This window comes from Ambystoma mexicanum, chromosome 6q (genome assembly GCF_040938575.1).
Source record: "Ambystoma mexicanum isolate Mex_15411 chromosome 6q, UKY_AmexF1_1, whole genome shotgun sequence".
Lineage (NCBI taxonomy): Eukaryota > Metazoa > Chordata > Amphibia > Caudata > Ambystomatidae > Ambystoma > Ambystoma mexicanum.
Window position 1 is genome coordinate 1,411,729,143 of NC_090937.1, and position 22,742 is coordinate 1,411,751,884.

General features: G+C 46.0%; 1 protein-coding gene across 1 annotated transcript in view; it reads right to left on the bottom strand.

Annotated features, from left to right (window-relative positions):
- SH3BP2 (SH3 domain binding protein 2) overlaps positions 1-6,141 on the bottom strand; it is a 381,251-nt gene extending 375,110 nt beyond the window's left edge. Inside the window, exon 1 of the mRNA XM_069632101.1 lies at positions 5,880-6,141. Coding sequence (XP_069488202.1) covers positions 5,880-5,890 — 11 coding nt within the window. The 5' untranslated portion in view covers positions 5,891-6,141. The remainder of the gene's footprint in view (positions 1-5,879) is intronic.
- Between the last annotated feature and the right edge of the window lie 16,601 nt (positions 6,142-22,742).

Here is a 22,742-nt window from a genome sequence, read left to right on the forward strand (position 1 = left end):
CTATAGGCTAGCTTAATATGGGTAGTGGCTCAGCCACTGGAAGGAGACAACCCAATGATTCATTAAGGAATTATAAAGGTACAAGAAATAAATCCACATGTTGCCCAAACCATACCACATGTGCCAAGGTTAGGCCCGAGAACAGTCGAAAAAGAAAACTGTCTGCGACTCGCATATGTACGACAGAAGAACGGCAGGGGAAGTTTCTGGAAAAGACGACAAGCGGTGACAGGCAGAGAGTTGGAACAAAAGGTTTGCCCACTTATCCCAAAGGGCATCTACAGTACCAATAAAAAAAAGAAACCAGGCCAACCTGGCCTCTATCCTTCCTGAAACCAAGGTAACATCAGCCCCTTTGGCCAGCTTCAATCTTATGAGTTCTGCAGTGCTCGCTGCACACAAAAAAACAATTGTCCAATTGTTTTGTTCAAACCTTTATTATAAACCCGTGCATTTAGACATCTTTAGGTACTATTTACTCTATAGATGGTCACGTTTTTTTATAATGATATCCCACTAAAAACGCGTTCCTTTCCTCACATGAGTGAACAACTCTGAAGAACAAATTCAGATATTAAGAACACTTCCAGTTACTCATAAATCATCAATTGGTCTTCTAGCTTCTTTGAGCTGGAGCAAAGTACACAAACGGCAACTTTTCAAGCTTTCAAGGCAGTGCTTTTTATTAAGTTGACATTGGGTGCATCACAGCGGTCGCCCCACACATAATCTTGCGCCTGGAGCCTGTAATTGAATCACTGAGGCTTGACGTCAGAGATCCATGTCATATGCGTCATGGATTGAGCAGAATACTACTCTTTTATTGATCGACCCATTATGATCGATTACCATTCTTTTTTTGGTCATGCCCGAAAATGCGTTCTCACAGAGGGCATCTGAACCAATACACAAGCCTTTTCTTTTACATAGTGTTTGGCGGCAATTGCAGGATCGCCGCGCTGGTCCCAAGAGGAGAAGCTCATTTGATTTCAAATTACATTTATCAACATTTACAAGTCTTAAAAAAAAAATCACAGATAGGCTCAAGATAGCAGCATAACAAAAGTGATTTCTCCTGAAGAATGGTTAGCAATGCCGCCCCAAAGCCCCCCAAATCGTAAAAGAAACACTTTGCATCCCTGGGGGAGAACAGGCCTTTTTGGCTACTGAATCTCTGGTTGGGCCTCCCTCTGCATTACTCGCTCAGAATGCAGAATAAATGGTCACATTTAGGTTGTAAGACTCTTTTTTTGTTATTAAGCAGCTCACCACAGGCCTGTATTCCCAGACTGCTTTCAGGTGTTGGAAGAAAAGCCACTTCTGTTCTCTGGGTTAACGAGAATATACTCCAGGGGTCTCAAATAATACACGCTTGTCATATGCTGCACCAAAACACAAGATCATTTCTGAAACACCGCTGGAGTTATGTATTATTGGCACTCTGACAGTTGTGAGGCAAAATGACCTACATGAGAGGGGCCCTGCCGTGACTGAGGCCTCTCATTAGGGATAAGGCGTCCAGACCCCCAGGCAAAGAAGCTGCAGTGGGAGAGAGTAAGAAGTTAGGGATCCCAGGCGAGCAGGGGTCAAGTTATAAAAATAAAAGTGGGGGGACTCAAACAAACGCAATGGAATGTGACGTTGCCAGGAATTAGCATATCAAGGCGAAATATGCACATTTTATTACATTGGCTTAGCATAACCACCCAAGAACCAATACAAATGCTTTCTGTGGAACATGCAGTACTGAAAAGGGACATTTCCCCTTTAGTCGTTTGTTATTTTCTATCAGGTTTTATAGTGCAGTGGTGAAGTGTCGCTGGCAAACTTGACGACTGCCGTTCGATCCCCGAGGTTGGCTTTACTTCATAAATTCAAGGGAGAGTTCAATGTTTCCCATTTTAGCTGGGGGGACTGAGTCCACCCTCTGAAAAAAGTGGGGGGAACTCCGTCCACCCACATGTACCATCGACCTTACCCCTGCAGGCAAGCACAGGAGTGAGGAGATGCGCACCATGTGGAAGGCTGCAGACACGATAGTGAAGAGCTCAGGACTGAGACTAATAAAAATGCTTTGTGTAAACTCAGGTGTTAGGCTACTCTACTGACTCTCGAGGTGTCTGAGCCCAGGTTGTGAGTCTGTAGCCTCCGAGATGTATGGGCACCACACCAGTGTCATTTCCATGACCCCTTGTATTGTCTTAATCCAACTGAGACTTTACAGATTCAACGTGTGCTAAAGACATAGGGCCCGATTCATGGAATTTTGGGCACGTTCAAAGTCACTTTGTACGGCAAAAATGACTTTCTACTGACTTTGCACTGCACAAATACACTTTGCACAGTTCCACGAATCAAGGTTTGTGTTGGCAGTGCAAAGTCACTTTGAACGTGCAAAGAATTCCATGAATCGGGCCCTTAATGTGAGCCTAGTGACCTCCACGCTAACTCGTCCCAGGTCTGATGGTAGTAAGACATGGGAGCCACAAAGATTCCAACATGCCCCTTCCCATTCGGGAGATGGTGATGCAGTCCTGTTTTTTTCTTTACCTTTCGGGACTTGTAATACTGATTCCTCTGTACCATGTATCGGGGATCTAGGTATTGTGATCACAGTAAAAGCCTCGTATTAAACAGTGCCAACCATTGCTGAAAATCTCTCTCGCGCTTACTAATAACAAATCATAGCAAAACCTCTTGATTCCCCACCACTCTTCCTTACGAAATCCTGTCGCCCCCTTATGCCCCCCTACAGTGGCGTACCAAGTGGGGGGACAGGGAGGGCAAGACCGGGATATTTGTCAGTGGTACACCTCTCCCGTTAGGCACTTGAAGGAGGGTGCCCAACAGGAAAATTGTCCCGCTGCCAAGACAGTCTGTGCTGAGCAATTCCTTCTCAGCACGCTCATTGTCCTGGCAGCAGGACACCTTACCCTTTCCGAATGGGAGAGGAGCCCCGCCGCCAGGACAATATCCCAAGGAGCTCCCAGCAGCAGAGGGGCTTTCATGTTGCTCTGTGTGAACAGAGCATTTCAATGTGAGCCATTAGGCACTGATGGGAGGTGGGACAAGGAGGGGGTGGGGTGGGGGGACTATTATAAATGGGAATGGGATGGAGTGATCAGACATGAGAAGAAGAAACGGGATTGGGAGGGAGTGAACAGAAGTGAGAAGGGTGCATAATGTTGCATGCTTTATGAAATGCTCTATGAAATTACTGTGGCTTGAAAATCCCAAGGGGGATTTGTTAGGCTCACATCAATCTACTAATGCTATAGTGACTTTGCATGCAGGATGGGGAGAATAAAACTAAAACCATACTCTTATTGCTCAACATATTTCTAGGACAATGTATATAGTGTATAATTAGTTTACTATGAAAGAATAGTTTATAATGTAATGTGGTTTGCTTCCAAGGCATTGCTATAAATAAAGTATTATTTAAGCTTATCTTCAGCTCTGTAAGTTATTCACTTCATAGCTTAAGTTAATATATCATACTGTTATTTTTTTTAAAAAAAGCCTAATGACTATTGAGTTGCTCTATATATAATAATAGTGTCATTCAGGTATTTTGCACCATAAAGTTATTTACCACTTGGCTTACTTATGGCAACTTATTCTAAAGTCACTTCCATGGCTCCTCCAAGTATCAAAGACTGATGATGCTCCTTGCGATGTCAATTTCTGTGATGTCCATTTCTGTGAAGTCATTTTTGTTGGTGCAATCCATATGCAAATTAGGAGATTTGCATGTATTTTGTCCCAGAGCGCCTGGACAAAGCTCTAATAGTTGACTTTCCTGCACTTTCATGATTCTATAGTTTATTTTTTTGGTTTGGTTGTGTTAAAATCTCATCTGCCACTAATGTTACCAAAAATGTATATTGGGCAAGGGGTAGGCGGTTCGGGGACACGAATGGGACCGTATAGAATTGCACCCACTGCATTTGGGGGAAAATTAGCAGGACTTTTGTCGTGGCTCACCCCCTCACTCTTGCAATGCTGGATACTCCCCTGCCCACCAACCTGGGCTACTCTCTCTGCAGTGCGGCCTGTAGTCTACCAGCATGGCGCGTGCGCACACCCACACTCACACACACACACCCTCCCCAGCCTCCCCCCTCGCAGTACACAGTGCCACAACGCTGCAGGCAAGGATGGCTACGGGCACAGCAAATGTAGTGAAGAACGCACCATAAATGTGAACACAGAACAGTGGCACATGGGTGATGGTCAGCAGTCGGGGTCCAGGGCTTGCCATTCCTACTGCATGCAGTGAAACGGCAAGCCCTGCCTGAGAGAGTGAGAGCACAGTGAAAAAAAGACCCCAATGAATTCAACAACATTGCCGACCCGACCACTGATTGTTAAAATTCAAATTGGGGTCTTGGCAGTTAATTTTGCAGTTAGTTGGCCCCTGTCCAAGACCCCAGCTGTGCTGGGGGAAACAGGGAGCTTGGTGATCTAATCTGCTGTCCTCCTTTGCCCAGCTGTCACTTGCACGTTTGCATGTTTTTTGCTCAACTTGGTTTTTTTTCGTCTGGCCTGAAAGGGACACACTGCCCTCGATACATCAGAGTGGCTCCATCTCTGCAGAAGACACTGCTTTAAAGGATCATATATTGTCGCTGGTTGACCGCTGTTATAGCACGTACACTGACACATCCGGTGCTCCTCTAGATCACATGCCCGCCTGTATATTCTCAGTGCTCTTGCTACATTTGCACAATAAAATGTCCACACAAAGACACTGCTGAGAAAGGAACCCACACCCCCAATTGCGATCTGCACAGACCTTCCAGAAAAGCACCTGCAGCCAGATGCGAGATGCACAAAAAGGCATTGCGAACCGTGTGTATTAATTGCACACTTGTGAAAGGCTCCCTACAGCAGATGCGATCGGGACACACTATGGGCACTGTATAATTTCAAAGTGCATAAAAAGGCAAGTGTCCATTACCAGCCAATGACCACAGGCAACATCTGAACATGTCCATGAAGGCCCGAAACCAGGAGTGAACTTGACTGGTGCTGTGTGTGTGCTGGGAATATATCGAGTTTTGGAGATATACCGATATATATTTTCAATATCGATATGGGATGAGACAATATCATTAACATCAAGATATATACATATATAACAGAATTGCTTGCTGTATAAATGCGAGATTTTTACCTCCCCGAATTACTTTGCCGGTGTCAATTTGAGAAAAGCATACACATTGCCCTTTTGTAGGCAGCACACCTACTTTTGTCTGTGGCCCCCTCTGGGCCCCCCTAAATGTGATTCCGGGAGACGCCACTGTTAGGGTATGAACCTAGGCGCACGGCCAGTGGCAGGGGGACTGAGCCCAAGTGCCCGGCTCGTAATGGGCTTATTTTCCGGCATGCCTGAGCCCAGATGTGAGTGTGACACGTGAAATGGGGTGTATGCTAGGGTGGCCAGATTTAAAAAGTAAAAAACCGGCACAGGGCAACTGACATAAAAGTATAACTAACTCGTGAAAGTGGCTGTCAAGGCACTATACTTCAGTAGCGTTTGGCGGAGAAGGGAGTTTAAGTGTTACTATTGAAAGAGACACATATAATTAATCACAAACTAACACTATCTTGAGTTGTAAAATGCATTACTTCTTCTGAGTGAGATTGTGCATTCCTGCCCGCCAGCTATGAAGACCTACACCTACTACAAAAAACGGGGACCACTGCAGTTTCCAATGGGAACATAATCTTGAGAAAGGGGGACAGAGTACCAAATACTGGGACGTCTGGTCACCCTAGTGTATACTCAAGTGTGATGCGTGTGACTGGCGAGGGGGGGTGGGCATGTGTGCGTGCAGGTGTGCCGCCGTGGGTCACGCCAGGGTAGTTAGTACCTGTGGAGCATGGCCTAGCCAGGTGTCCTCAGCTGGTGCCTGGAACAGGCGGCGCTGGCATGCTGCCTGTGGCAGGATGTTTCCTGGGTCTGCCGCCCTTCCTGCCGACACACTGCCAGGCGTCGGACACTTCCAGGTCGGCACAGCGGGATTCCGGCTCTCCCTGGCCTCCCGACGGCCTGCCAGAGCGGAGCTGGTGTGGCGGTCCGTGCCCCTCCCTCCCCTGGCCCTGCCTGCCTGCCTCCACCTGCAGCCGAGGACTGCTCCGCCCCAGCCACCCGGGGCTCTTTCCCTTGCTAGCCACCCGCCTCGTCTCACTGGGGCGGGCCTGCCCTCACGCCGGCAGCCAGGGGTGGAGCCTCACTCTGCCTGGCAGTGAAGAGCAGCACATTCCGCGCGTTAACCCTTGCCAGAGGAGACCAATCTCCCCTCCACTCCCGGGAGTCTCGCGCGTCGCCGCTTCTCGGAACAAGCCCCCACACTTCCGCATTATTATGAAAAGCACACCACGCTCGGGTACGTGTGCCGCGGCCGGGTGCCCGCGCAGGGCGAGGCTTCAGCGCCCTACAGTCATTCTTTGGGGCTGGAGAGAATAACGCGGTGCGTCTGCATGATGATGTTGCTGCGTGCAGGGTAGGCCGAGCAGCGCATTCACACAGGCTGTCCAGTAGCCAGGTACACACTGGCGCTGGAGTGGGAGGCAGGCCTGCAACCCGCGCCAACGTTTGCAAAACCCAGTGGAACATTCGAGCACTTGCAGCTCACTCGGCCCTTTACTAGGCAGGGCCGGCTGAAGATGTGTCAGAGCTGGTGGGGGACCCATTTCAAAATGACGTTGGGAGGCTTCCCTTTCCTTACAGCTGGGAAATACAGCCTCAGGTGCCTGTGGGGAGTTTAAATTACATTTAAGTCACCAAGAATGCAGCGATGTCGTGAACAGCTTGGGGCTAAACATGAAGGAGCTCGTTTTGGGTTCCACGCAACTAGAACCAGCAGTGTAAAGGCCTGGTATGGTGGAGAGGCGGGGCGGAACGCAAGTTGTGTTTTGGCCGCCTCCCTTCTTGTCAAGCATTCAAATTCCCCAGCATTTGCACAGGCATGCATTTTCACGCCAGGGATCCCTACGGAGGCCGCCTGCTTTATGCACGAGCAGGCAGCCCCCATCCATGGCAGGCAGCATGCAAATGGTAGGCAGCATTTACCAGTGGTGCCCAGCGAATTCTTTAACTGTGGGTCATAAATATTTTTCCCTGATAGCGAGGGAGCCCACACCACTCAAGGGTCTCTCCCCCAAAATCCACCACCCCCGACAATTGTTTTTAAATAATCAGTGAAAATGGTGCATTTTAGAGCACACTTTTTTTAGAAAAATTGGGTAGAAAGGGAAACCGTTTGCAATTGTGGTTTTGTAGGGTATTTCGTGAAAAAAATCCAATAGATGCAAGTCAACAACAGGGCACAGTAGCATTTCTCTATCACATTTTCATGTTACCTTTTCCCACAATATGTGCCCATACATTTCCATGCTGACTGCAACAGTATACCTTATTTTCCCATATAAGAACATACTTATGTTTGCTTTGTGCATAATGCCAGTCGTTATACTATAGAAAAACATGGCCATGTTTGTTCTGCCAATATATGGCAGTATCCCCACATTGGCTTTACCATTAAAAATGCATGAAAACCTGTCCAAACTGGCTAGACTAAAATGGCAGCCGAGCTGCATAATAACCCTTATCATGCTTGTCATACCGCAATAAGAAATGGCTAGACTAAGTGCATAAAGGGGATGGCCTTGCTTCATAATAACACTTATCATGCTTGCTTTACCAACGATGTCCAATACAAAATGCCATACCACAATACGAAATGACTGAACTGGCTGCATTGAAATGCCAGTCTAGCTACATAATAACATTTATGCTTGTTTTTCCAAAAGGTGCCTAATACAAAATGTCATGCCACAGTAAGAATAATGCCACAGATCTTGCTTGCCTTATCAAAGATGCCCAATATAAATGTCGTGCCTCAGTAAGGAATGGCTAGACGGGTAGCATAAAAACGGCCAATATTGCTTCATAATAACACTTATCATGCTTGCTTTACCAACGATGTCCAATAGAAAATGTCATACCACAATAAGAAATGACTAGACTGGCTGCATTGGAATGCCATCGAGGTACATAATAACATTTATGCTTGTTTTACCAAAGATACCTAATACAAAATGACATGCCACAGTAAGAATAATACCACTGATGCTGCTTGCTTTATCAAAGATGCCCGATACAAAATGTCATGCCTCAGTAAGAAATGGCTAGACTGGTTACATACAAAATGCCAGTCTTACTACATAATATCACTTATCTTTCTTGCTTTACCAAAGATGCCCAATACAAAATGTCATACCATAATAAGAAACAGCTAGACAGACTAAATTAAAATGCAAGTATAGCTACATAATATCACTTATCACGCTTGCTTTATCAACCATGTGCAGTAAAAAAAATGCCATGCCTGCTCCGTGGTGTGACAGCGCCTTGCAGTCAGACATAATCACAATAAGGATGAATGAGATTATGTTAATGTTAATATTAAAGGACATTTGTACCGCGTACTATCAGCACCGGAGTGGTCCTCTGGCGGCTCTGAAAGAGGAGGGGAGGTTGAGTTAGTGGGAGGAAGCAGGAAAAGTGCAAGGGAGCAGTGATGTGCTGTTGGAGGCCTCAGCACAGTGGGTCCGTTGCCTGGGCCTGGGGTGTTTGCGGCCGATAGTCGTCGTGTACTGTTGTGCAATACTATGTGTGTTTTTGTTTTGTTGTTGCGATGTAGTGAAGTTTGTCCGGTTTGTTGTGCTGTAGGTTTTGGTTGTGTTTGGTTTGGAGTTTGAGAGGTATATGCATAAAGGGAAATTGTTAGTAGGGTTGGTTAGTTTGCGTCTCTATCCTGAATTGAGACGCTCGGCTTGCGTAGTCTCCCCTGATGCGGCTCTGTCCTGATCTGGGTCCGACTGGCATATTAGGTTCCTTACTCCTCTGGCCCCCACCTCTAACATGATCTCTCATAGCTCCCCTTATCCGCCCTTCATACTCCTGTAGTCAGTGCACCTGCCAATGTCAACCTCTCAGGTCATGTGGTGATTGCCAATATCTCGACAATTCTACATCACTGTGGTGCCTGGCCGTAACTAAGGGGCGGGCTAAAGTGATGATGGGATTGTCTGGGGTAGTTGACTCAGTTTCCGTGCGTGCCGCCTGTGTTCCAGTCTATCCGGTGTCACCCGTCCAGGTGCCATGGGAGTTAACCTCTCGGGTTGGGGATGTCTGTGTCCTTTCCGATTTAGTCATCCTTTTTCTGGTTTTGGTTTCCAGATTTAATCTGTGGTGTTGAAGAGCCAGGTTTTTAGTGATTTCCTGAATTTTAGGTGATCTTCAGTGTTTCTTATTTCTTTTGGGATGTTGTTCCAGGTTTTTGCGGCTAAGTGGTAGAAGGAGGTGCCTGCATGTTTTTTCTTAAGGTATGGTTTGAGTTCCAGGCGGATTTCGTTGCTTGATCGGAGGGGTCTCGTTGGTTTGTAGACTGTTATTTTCTTTTGTAGGAATTCTGCTCCTTGTCCGCTAATTGCTCATGCGTTATGCACATTGTTTTGAAGGTGATGCAGTGTTTTAATGGGAGCCATTGTAGTGTTTTTAGGGCTGGAGTGATGTGGTCTCTTCTGGATAGTTTGAGGAGTAGTCTTGCTGCTGCATTTTGGATCTGTTGCAGTTTCTTCAGGAGGTATTCTGGTATTCCGAGGTAGAGGTTGTTTGAATAGTCGATTTTCGACATGATTAGTGCGACGATAGTGAGTGTTTTGTGCGTGAAGGAGAGGAAAGGTAGAATTCTTCTTTCTGTGTGGAGGAGGAAAAAGCATTTCTTCACTGTTGCATTTATTTGTGGTTCCAGGGTTAGGGTGTTGTCCATTAGGACTCCCAGATTTTTTACTACCTTCGATGGTGTTGGTGCGTTTCCCATTTCCGTAGGCCATGGGATGGTGGTTTCGTTCTCCTGGTCTTTGGATACGATCATGATTTCGGTCTTTCCTGGGTTGATTTTCAGGTTGTTGGCATCCATCCAGTTGAAGACTTCTTTTAGACAGTCGGTTAGGGCTGAGTGGTCGGCATCAGTGTCGTTGATTTTGTAGATGATCCGAGTGTCATCTGCGTAGTTGTAACATGTAATGTATTTTTTGAAGATTCTGATGACCGGAGTCTGATAGATGTTGAAATATAGTGGAGATAGTGAGGATCCTTGTGGCACTCCACAGTTGTTAACTCGTGGAGTGGATTTGAAAGGTTTTATCCATACGGTTTCTGTTCTGTCTGCTAGGAATGATTTGGTCCAGCGTAGTGCTGTGTCTGTTATGCCTATGTCTTCTAGTCTTTTGGTCAGGGTGTCGTGGCTAACTGTGTCAAAGACTGCAGAGAGGTCGAGCAGAATAAGGGCTGAGGTAGTGTTTGAGTCTGCGTTAGTTTTGAGGTCGTCCCAGATGGATAGTAGTGCTGTTTCCGTTCCTCTCGCTGGTCTGAAACCGATTTGAGCTTGGTCCAGCAGGTGGTGTTTTTCTACGTGTTCTTGGGTTAGTTTATATACGTAGGTTTCTAGAAGTTTTGCTGGGTAGGGGATGTTAGAGATCGGCCTGTAGTTGGAAAGGTCATCTACGTCACCACTTGTGTTTTTCAAGAGTGGCTTGATGTATGCTGATTTGAAGATCTTAGGTACAGTCCATGTTGAAAGTGATAGATTTAGAAGGTTTCTGTAGTGTTCTGCTGGCGATCCTTGCGCGAGGATTGATTTGTAGATGTCTGGGAGGCAGGGGTCCATGGGTGATCCCTCTTTCTTCCTTCGTTTAACGAATGCGAATGCCTCTGCTGATATTTCAGGAAAGCTTTGGAGTTTGTGCTGTGGTTCTGTGTTAGGTTTGTTGGGTTGTGTGTTGTGGTTGGTTGGTCGCTTTTGAATGGATTGTCGGATGTCATTGATTTTTTTTTTTTAAGTGGTTTGCCAGGTTGTTGCATAGTTTTTCTGATGGGGTTGGGGTGTTATCGCCGCCTGGTGGGTTTCTCATTTCTTTAATGATGCTAAACATTTCTTTTTGTGTGTTGGTGGCATTCTTGATTCTGTCATCGTAATGTCTTCTCTTTGCCTTTTGAATTTCCTTCTTGTATGCACGGATTTGTTTCTGGTACAGTGTTTTTGTTTCTGGGTTGTATTCTTTCCTCCATTCCAATTCCATCTTTTTGTTTTTCTTTTTCATATTTAATAGTGGGGTGGACCATTTTGCCATTGCTCTTTTATTTGATGGGGTGAAATGTTTTTCTGGGGCGATCTTGTCTATTGTATCTGTGATCCATTTGTGCAGTATCTCTGCTTTCCCGTCTAGGTCCGCTAGCTCCAATTCTGTAGTTGAGGGCAGGGATGTAATTTCACCAAAATGCCAGGGGTAGCGGAAGTGATATCACACGACCATTGACCCCCTGATGACATCACAGGAAGTGATGTCATTTGACCCCACCCACAAGTGACATCACAGGAAGTGATGATACATAACCTTACATCCCTTGACAAAACAGCCAGTGGCATCATATAGCATTGTTCCTCGGTACAACAAGAAAAATATGGTCACGATATCGCTGTCATATGATATACATTTCATACACAAATGCATCACCATATGTCACGTTAAAGGGAATACATACATGGTTCATCAGCACACAGACCTAGAGGTTGACACCACAGCATTGTTCTCATCTATATGCCGCTGAGCTTATATGTTAGTAACCATACATGTCTGAACTATATGGTCAGTGGCATATATGGTTGAGTAGACCTGGCTAGGATTCAAACCTATGATGGGCAGAACACACATAGACCCCAGCAGTGAGCACTTAACCCACTGAGCTATCTTAACAGCTAATTATCCTTAAATGTGCATACCACAGCATTTGGTAATGTGTTGGCTATGGGGGTTACATTTCTTATTAACATAACACTTACTATTACATATTACAGTGCTTAGAAGCAGCAGGGATATATTGTGGCACACTAGTAAACCTGATAATTGTAGTGCTATACTATTTCTAAAAGGACTTGTGAGGTTGGTGGGTAGATATCTTCATAAATGTTTCTTTTTAACTTCACAATTGATTCTACAGCATAGTGTGTCACAATTGGACAGCTCAGGGATTTAAATCATATGGCTTTTTTCTATTTCTGCGGCAAAATGTGCTTTCAAATGTATTGTTTCAACCTGGGCTTGAGCACAGCTCCCTCTCGTCACTCAGTGTGGGAATCTCTGCCCCCTTAGCAAAAATCTAAATCTGCAACCCATTAATATATGCACAGTAAGTGAACACATCTTAAAGTGAAATATACACATTTAGTTCAATTGACCTTTCCTTTTAGAAGAAAGTATTATTTGCCTTTAAAATAAGTAATCAAAACTGGAAAAATAACCTGAGAGAGAAGGATTTATAATAACTATACCGGCAAAGTATAAAAGGTGTCCACCTTTTAAACCCAACAATTTATAATGAACTATTCCAAAGAAACACGATGGGTCACTGGGGCAGTTGAGCACCAACAGCCGATGAGCAGGATCATAGACAGCCAGGCAGGTGAACAAATCCAAGCTGAAATGAAGCTCCCTAGCCATCCATTGCGCTGATTGTTCACACACACACACACTTTTCATAGGAGGGCAACCAACCCATAGCTGCCTACACTCTGGCGCTTACCTGGAGGCTCAAGAATTTTTTGATGGGGGCACACAGCACCCTGCCACATCAAATACTCTCTTTTCTGACAGAACATTTGAAAACAGAGTTTTGTCTCTGTGAGGCACCAGGCTTGACATTAAGTCTTGCTGTCCAAATGTTAATATCAATATTTTGCTAAGAAGCGGTCCAGCAATATACAGGACTAATAAAAAAGGGTGGTTTAGTGCCAGACGTAACATTTAACAGGCACCCACTACTGAAAGATACATTGCACATAAAAATGCATCTCCTACCTTGCTGTGATTAAACTATCTCCCCTGCATGTACCCGGGCTGGTGCTGCTGCTGTCTTCTCTCAGAGCTCTGCCTCTCAGCCCGCCTGATCTCCGGACGAGCTCAGCTCGAGAAGGCTACATTTACAATCACAGACAGACACTGAGACGCCGCACCAGTGGGCAAGTTTCACCCATTCTGCAGTTTGGGGGTGCGTTGACGGCAAAGGCAAAAAAGTGTAACAAAAATACTGCTTTGTCGATGAGCAAGCACATTGGCAGGCACGGCAGGCCTACGTTTACGATAATGGCAGCTGAAAGTGTTTATAATGAGTACTTGTGTTCTTAGAACTTGAAGTCATAAGATTCTGTGCGCCCGAAGTCTGCGCCTCAGACGTCGCATGACTCGGAGTGCAGGGAAAGCTATCAGATGGCTGATTAATTAAATGAGCCCATTGTATTGGTTTTCACAGTGGTATAGAATAACAGTTAATAACTCTCTTAAACATTTTTTAGATTAAGCTGCATAAAAAATGCATGCTTCCTTACAGCACATTTGCTGCTTTAGTGCAGTAATGGAGGTAACATTTCGGAACACCCTGGTGCTTTGCTCTGCTTTCCTTGGTGCTCGGATTTGATGACGCACACACATTGGTAAAATATCACACATTTAGGATTTTGAAAGAGAATCTCAATGTGAATGTTTGCAGCTGATAAAATGTCACGAACCGGTGCTGTGTTATCCAGTGGTTTGCGGGTAATAAATACCATTCCAGAAATAATTGTCTAAATTAATCAGAATGAACAATAATCCAGTGTCTTGTCTATAGCTATTTTCTATTAAGAAACTTAGTTTTGTATGTTTCTTACCTTGCCTCCACGGGGGTAGGCCTGTTGCATCTCGCAGAACTCTTCTAGTGCAATCTAACAGTTGCTGTGAACAGGAGGATTTGTTCTGCCTTGTGGTGGTTTGCAGCATGAAATATTTTGCAGTATAAAAAAAATTCACGTTTTGGGGCGCAAAACTGCATTTATAGTGGCATTTTTGCTGGGGCCTCTTAATCAGGCATAAATGCAGCTTCTGTAGTGCAAAACATTTCTATTGAGGTTCGGATCCATGCAGGGAAATATGTATCCACAGGACTGCTACAGCCTCGCAATTGGGAGAAAGTAGTAATACCATTGGATTGCAATATTCTGGGGGGCAGTGGGGGACTCTAAGCGTAACCCTGAGAAGTTAAAGGAGATTCTTGACCTATGTGTTGGTGCAGACAATCTAGAGCATGCATGCTTTTCAAAATAGTTTGTTGAAACAACAAACTATTTTTAAAAGCACAAAGGATGTTGCGAATCTCGCATTCACAAGTTCAATGCAAAAGTAAAATCCTACCTTGCTGTGATTAAACAATCTCTCCTGCACGCACCCGGGCTGGTGCTGCTGATGTCTGCTCTCAGATCTCTGCACCCCCATCCCCGACGAGCTCAGCTCAAGAAGTTCAGTTTCAGTCAGACACACGCTAGTCTGTGATGCCCGCTGCCCAGGCATGGCAAAAGGCAATCTGGAGCTTGCACGCATTTGAAAATAGTTTGTTGAAACAACAAACTATTTTTTAAAGCGCAACCTCCAGTCCGGGAACACAGAGGTCGCAAAAATATTTCAGAGGTCGCAAGGGAGACAGCAGAGGTCGCTCTTGCGACCTCTGGCGACCCCCAAATGACGTCCCTGGTTGACGGTTTTGTTAATTCCAGTTGTTCGAATAGGTTGCTTTCTTTGACATGTTTCCAGTTTCTTTTGGTGGTTGGTGTGAGTTTCGGATGTTGGATGTAGGCTTGGGTAGGCAGAGTGATCACAAATTGGTGATGAGATGGTCGCTCCACAGTATTTGTATTGGAGGTGCCGTGGTGATGAGTTTTTCTTTGGCGAAAATTGCGTCTAGGGTGTGTCCTGCCGAGTGCGTTGCTCCTTTGAGTAGTTGTCGCAGTTTCATGGTGCTGAATTGTTCAATTAGTGAGTTTTGGGAGTTAGCATGGCTGTCTTCAAACCAGATGTTGAAGTCCCCCAGGATGATTAGGTGTTCGTGGTTGATGGCTAAGTTGGTGATTGCTTCTATGAAGTTATGGACGAATGTTGCATCATATGTTGGTGGTCTGTATACCAGGATGAATGTGACGTTGGTTTTTGGGCTCGCTGTGAGGTGTATCACCATGGGTTCGCAGTTGAGGATGTTGAGTGGTTCGTCATTTTTTATTTTAAGGTGTTCTTTGAATGCTATTGCGGTGCCTCCTCCTTTTTTGTTTTTTCTGTTTATTTGTAGGCATTTGAAGTCGGTCGGAAGGCAGCTTTGGAGTGTGATTTTGTAGTTTTCGTCCAGCCATGTTTCTCTGATGAACAGGATGTCTATGCTGTTGTCATCGAGTAGGTCGAAGATCTCTGTTGAGTCTTTTGACATGGATCTTGCGTTTATTAGATTGCAGTGAAGTTTGGAGGTGTTGTTTGGTTTGGGCTTTGTCGAGGTCGTCTTCTGTTCGGTGTTGACGTTTCCTGTGTGTGATTGTGATTGTGAGAGGCTGGGGGCCACTGGGGTAAGGCATGTTTTTTTTTACTGGCCAGCTATCAAAGATGCCCAGTAAAAAAAAATTACACGCCTGTCCCCTGGCCTCACAGTGCCAAACACACACACACACAATCAAAGTGATTATGTGTGTATGCAAGGCGCTGGGGAGCCAGTGGGGCAGTTATGTTTTTTTTTTTTACTAGACATATATCATAGATTTCCAGTAAAAAAGTACCATGTCTGTCACACACACACACACACACACACACCTCCCCCTAAAAAAAACAGCTGAGGTAGTGCTTGTATTTTACTGGGCTGGCTCCTCCATAATGGGTGAGAAGGGGCCAAGACCCAGTGGGCCAACACCCCCTCTCCCATTATGGACGAGCCACCCCTGGCGTTTACTCATTTGCACTGCAGTGTGCAAATATGCAGGGAAAAAGACGGCATGCCCATCGTACGTCACATTTTGCACTGCACATTTGCCCACCGCCAGTGTGCAAATTATACATTATTGGTGCCGTGGAGCTGCCTACATGTATGTTTATACATAACTGTTCCCCCGACAAATTCCACCCTGGAGCAAAACGAGCTACCAAAAGTCTATTGAAATGGTGGGTTGGACAAGGGGGGAGTGACAATCGTGGGACTAGTTTCCCCTAGCCAGGTTTGGGCACGGTACTTCAGGCCAGCGAGACAGGGGGCTAGAGAACCCAGATATTTATATGGGGACGAAGGTTCAGGAACACCCAATGGTTGGTAGGATGGCACATTGGGTTCCTGAACCTTTGGCCGGCTGGGGTACTGCGGTAGGCCGTAGGCCAATTTGCACCCACGCAGAAGCAATAAGGAGAAAAGGGGAGATAGCTGTGAGCAGTGGAGGATGTGGGCTATGCAGCGGAGCCATGAGGTGGGGGGAGGGGACCAATTGGCATGGGACCAGGAGAGAAGTGCAGGGGTAAGAGGGAATCTGTTGGGCTGGTAGTGATGGGGCAGTGTGGGGAGGGGAATGGGCACCATGGGAGATGTGTAGTAGGTATACAAATTGGTTAAGTGTTCACATGAAAGGGGAGCTTTTCCCCTCAGCCAGAGTTGTGGGTGTTGGCTTGGGTGGGGCAAACATTTCCCACGGACATATCCCTTGGCCGAAGAGCCCATCTGGTGTTTGTTTACCATATGGTTTTATTTTTCTGTGGCCTCTGGGGGATATCTGTGTAGCATGGGGGTCTTAAGGAATAAAGGGGGAGGGTTTCAAGGCAGTGCACAAAGCCTCTCGAGTGGTCAGTTGAGTAGGGAGGGGCAGAGGCTGCAAGAGGTAGCAGGAATGCCGGCAGGTGGAAAGGAGGGGTGTGGGGGGGAGCGGCCTGGCCACATGGGCCCCTCGCATTGGTGTTGGCTCAGCATGGGTAAACATTTCCGTTTTGCAAGCTGCTAGCCAGCCATAGAAAGTCACTCCTCACCTCAATTCTACACATACACACAGCACACCCTTTCTTAATCGCCAAGAGTGAATTGTCACAAGCCAATTGCTAGTGACGACTACACATTTTGAGCCATAGGCTGTTAATGCACATTCAGGCAATGGGGGCCGGTAAGGAATCAAGAGTAAGACTCGGACACAGTAACAGGTTTCGGGTTTGTAATAGTACTTTTATTTTCAAAATAATAAGAGGGATTGGGGAAATCCTACCGGTCCCCAGTTTTATGGGGGTTTCCCTGCCTCAACAAAACGAATCAACGTCAGTGTCAGGATGTTAAACAAATAAAGTCCCCCCTCCCCCATCCTTTGTCTAAAACCCTAAACTGACCCTTACACGCTAAACTAAATATAAGGTGAAAATGGGATTTCTATGAGCTATAGACTTATTGCGTTCTCTTGAAGTTTCAAACATAAAAGTCTATGGTGCAGAAAAGAAAAAAATGTTCCACCAGAAAAGAGGGGGGTTCCCTTCCCCTATGATTCTTCTGGTTTCTCATGGTTTGTCTGGTACTTCTGGAAAAGTGACCAATGTTCCAGTATACACCAAGGCTATAACTCGGGACCCTGAATTCTCCTTTTATCCAACACTTTGTCTCAGAGTTTCAAGGGGGACGTTTCCATCCTTGAATTCCTTGGACTTCACTTATCATTCAATGGTTTTCTAGTCAGCCAAAGAAAGACGGGGGCTCTTTCTACTCCCTCTAGTTTCCTCTCAATGTCACAGTTCTTTAGGACATTTACTTTCAGTCTCTTACTTGATCTCTTTCCTCTTTCAAGGGATACGGTTTCCCCTTTTGTCACTATTCCACAATTTCAAGTTATCCCGGGTTTACTCTCCTGCCATGGCTTCACGGCTTTTGTTACTTCTCTTATTTCATATACATTCCCAATATTTCACTTCACTGTTACTTCCACAGCTTATAAAGAAAATACTTATTTTCCATCACACATTCTACTTCCCTTAACACAGTTCAAGTTTGTTCAAGGGGAATAGGTCTTCACATGCGCTTCCTTTAAATATGCATTTCTCTTAAATGTTCACCTTCTCACACTTTGTACTCCCATTAGCCTCTTTAGCTCCCTACTGTACTCTCCTGTCAGCGTAATTGCGAATTTCTCGCTGATCCTTAAAAGGGGGCTGATTCTACCCTTTTATATCCATTTGTTACTGTTTCACAATTCTGGTTCATTTCTCTTTCCACTCCTGGTTTACTCTACTGCCAGGATGTCACACTACTGTTTCGCTTTATCTTCCTGTATGTTTGTGAGCCCCAGACTCACTGTTTGCCTGGTTAACTAACCTGCCAGAGCTTTTTGGTTTTCTAGTCACTCACTCTTTCATCCACGTAATAATGCTTTTCCAATAGTAGGCAATATTGGGTCACCGACCGTTTCTCAGCAAAGTTCGAATCTGTTTCAACTCTTCTTTTCAAATATTGGGTCACCGACCCTTTCTCAGCAAAGTTTGCATTCACAATATTTCCTCTTCTGAAATATTTGGTTGCCGATCCTGTCTTCATTTTGCTTGCATCCGCATCAGTCTCTTTAATGGTATCATTTTGACTCTCTCGCACTGTTAGTGTGACAGAGCATTCACCTTCAAGCGCTCTGGTAACCCATTTGCTTTCCCTGGGCTTACCAAGAGCCTTTGGTGTTTCTCATGTCTTTCCTTCTCCTTCCTTTTCAGTTGGCTGACTTGGCGTGCGTCCTTTGAGCCGGTAAACCCACGCTTTGCCTTCTTCTTTCTGTGCGGCTTTAGCTGATAAAGGTTATCAAGCGGTGACCTTCCTTCAGTTCGGTCTCCTTGCACACGTTCGTGTTTGCTTCCATTCTGCTTTTTACAGTCGGTTCACCTTCAGCGTTCCAACCGGCATCAGAACAAGTAACCAACAGTTTCATTTATTGCCTCTCTCTCTCGGCTTGTTCAGCTGTTTCCATTTTAAATGTCTCGGTCTTACTTAGCATTTTCCAATGACTTCAATGCAGCGTTGGTTTGCTGTGTTTGGCCATTCTCATTACTCCATCCCTCTTCCTCGTCTCAGTGCTAGAAAAGGGGCGGGGTGCATACCCTTGTTGGATAGAAAAGCCAAGGAATTCAGTATCTATATTGCAACAAGCCATATAGGAGTGTGTCGCATTAGCCATGTAGGAGTGTGGCACACGTCTCCGGGTGTTACTATTGCCTCCTGTTTTGAAGGCCAATAGGCCAGATGGGATCCAAATTCTTCCCACAAGGGATCTGGTTCCTCTCCATATTCTTCTCCGACACCTAGTGTGTTGACTAGTGGTTCACCCTCCATTAAATCATTAAATCTTGTGGATACCACCAACTCCAGGGAATTATGGGAGGGGCTTGATAGTATATCTTTCTTGAGGTGAAAATGAACTTCCCTCTGTGAAATGGAATCATTGTCTTGAGTGGGTTAATAGGATCCCTGGTTTATGAGAATTTTCACAGTCCTCCGTGTCTAAGGGACAGGAAGTCTCCCAAAAGGCTGGAGGGTCGTAAAAGCTATTATGCTCCCTTGTAGGGGTCCCAACTCGGATTTCAGTGGTTGGGAGGGTTGGTTGACATACCACTACTGGTTGCTTGGGAGTTCTACTCTTCACAGGGTGTACAATGGTATTCTCATCACCCCCAGGTTCTATTTTTTAGAGGGGAGCAATATTTCAAGGATATTTGATCATTTGAAAGTTTGACATTTTCACCTAAGAACTCACTCTCAGTCTGTTCACAGGCAACCTCCCCTTCTAACGAACAAAGACAATGTTCTAGGGTTCCACTCTTCCTGGATGAACTTTCAGGGTAATACCTCTCTTTCTCCCTTCCATGGATTTCCTTAGAGGCAGGTTCCCACAAGCCAACTTGCCCTTTTTGTTTTGACTGAAGTTGGAGAGAAATTCAATAGAGCAAATTTAAATGTGTCTACACAGAAGAGGAGGGGTGTCAGGTTTCCGAACTGTCACATACAGGTAGCACGCACTCGTGCCTCCCCTGCTGTTGTGATTTACGCAGGTTAGCCATGACCCCCACAGGGAAAGAGAGTTCGGGGTCTGTTGATTGAATAGGGAAGGGGACTTAGGGTAACCATATAGAGGGTGAGGGAGAGGTTGTGGATGTGTAGGGGGTTACGAGGGAAAGATTCTCCTTGACTCTTGTTGCTATCACTCTTATCACTCTGTCTCCTTGCACTCCTCGCTGCACAACAATCCCCTCACACTGGTACATAAAGAGATGATGGTCAAGATAATGGTCAAGCAAATGATTTACACATGATGATCAGGCAAGTGATACACATTGTGGTCAAACAAACAATGCAACGTGTGCAGTAATGTGCTTATTCCCAGATACCTCTCTGAGTAGTACTGCCAGCTTATTTGCATTCATGCCCCCAAGAACGCTGACACTATGCACTCAGTGCCCCCAAGAATGCTGCCACTGTGCACTCAGATACCTCTCTGAGTTAGCAGCGTTAGTTATATACCCAAAGCACAAGAAACACATGATCCATGTTAGCACTGAGGACAGAAAATCCGTATTACAAAGTAATGCTGAGAGCGCTGACTAACAGTGTTAACAGTGTTAATTAGCAGTGATTCACTTATCTCAAGAGGTCGTCTTCCTCTGAGGTGCTGTGTCCCCTTGCTCCTGTTCTGTGAGAGCAAATGCGATCGCTGTGCCTGGCGTTCTGCCAATAATGTCTATGGGCCTCATTACGACCCTGGCGGTACGGGGTTAACGGCACCGTAATAGGTGCCAGCGCCGTTTACCCCGTACCGCCTCATTACGAGGTCCCCTCGCGGGATCCAGGAAGTAACGCCTGGTCAAACCAGGCGTGCTTACCAGGTCACGTGAGGGGAAGAGGGAAGGACCGGGTCCTGGTCCTTGGAGGGAGGAATTACCGGGCCTTCCGAACTCGGAATGGCCCGGTAATTCCTCATTCTGAGGACCCGGACCCGGACGCGATAGCGGCATGGCTACCGCCGAGGTCATAATGAGGGCCTATGTCTGAGAGAAACACATTATAGTTAGCTACACGCTCGCTGTTCATATGAGTAATTGCATGTGAGTAATTGCACTGCTTAATAGTACGACTTGACCGCGACCAAGCAACGGCAGCCTCTGGACAGTGTGAGCGTCTGTCGGCAGTGGCAGGTTGGATGAGTGCGAACTGGCTTAACGGGGACAAGACTGAAGTTCTGGTGGTGGGTTCTCCCTCCTCTGCTGCTTTGTGCACTTTCTCTTTCTGGCCCCCCACGTTGGGTGATCTTCCCATCCCGGTGATGGTGGTCAAGAAATTAGGGATTCTCCTGTCATCCACTCTATCGATGACACCTCAGAATAGTGCGGTGTGCAAAACGGGGTATTTTATGCTCACAGTGCTGTGGAAAGTTCTCCCCTTTTTACCTGCACATCTACGGCCTATGGTGGTGGCTTCATTAATCACTAGTCATATCGACTATTGTAATGCGCTCTACCTAGCACATCCTCTGGGCGCTATACATCACCTCCAACTGCTGCAAAATTTAGCAGCAAGAGTGGCAACAATCTCTCCCTATGGTGCACACATAAGCCCTGTGCTACGGACCCTCCATTGGCTCCCAGTTGCTCAGAGGATCAAGTTAAAATCCCTGTGCCTGGTCCACCGGGCCTTCTGTAGACTGGGGGATGAATATCTCCAAGCTAAGTTCTGCCCCTATATGACGGCATGGGCACTGCACTCTAGCAATGCCAATCTGGTGGCAATCCCAAAGGTGCGCCTTGCCTGGGTTGGTGGGCGAGCCTTCTCGTTCGGAATGGCTTGCCCTCTGACCTAAGAGGCACTGCAAACCACCTTCAGTCTAGGCATGCACTGAAGACCTTCCTGTTTTAGAGCACAGGGGTAGGCTGTGTCTTTTCTTTCTTCACGCCAAGATGCCTTTGTGTGAAAGTACACGCTACAAATGTGTATAACATAGCATAACATAACGCTAGGATTAGTCGGGGGTTAGTCCAGCGAGCGTTCACTGAGCCAGTAATTCTACATGCAGTTAGTTCCTAAGGAGCCCAAGCATCAGTCGGCATCACTGCATTACTTATCTTTATGCCAGCGGGGCCTGTGACAGGAGCAGGCAGGGACATGGCCCCGCTATGAGCGCCTGCTGGGCGAGAGAGCCTCTTGCACCTCTGCTTGCATTGGAAGCTCGAGGACGAACAGCTGCTTGTTGTTGCACACAGGCATCTTCCTGGGGTTCCTGAACTCCACATGCCTGACGCTAGGGTTGCTGGGAACTGAAGTTTCTTCCTTTTTGTCTCGTTTTGTTGTGTGGTATACAGGTTAAACCTTGCTTACACACATGGCACCTGTAAAATGGGCAGACATGACATCTGCCATGAAGTTTGGAAACACTACTGGTTATTTTAACGCTATTGGTTATACTTTTCGTGGTCATACTGTCAAACTGGATATTAAATTATGCCTCCTATTCTAACAATTGTATGTATATTGGACTACGCCAAGTCGCTTAAAGCTGTACGCGAATAACTCTCTACGGCAAGGTCTTGACCTTAGAAATTGATGTAAGCCGTCATCTTGAATCAAGCCGCCATTTTAGGTTCTCTTGCTGTGTAAAAGTCACCCTGTACATCAAAATGGTGGACAATGCCATTCCGAATAGAATCTGGTCATCATGACCTCAGTGCAGCTAATGTATAACTTGCCTGCAGGCCACTTGTTAGGGTTGCGAACTGAGACCTTGTCCTTCTGTTGACCTGTGTGAAAATGGATTACCTGTATCAATGGAACTGATCTATGC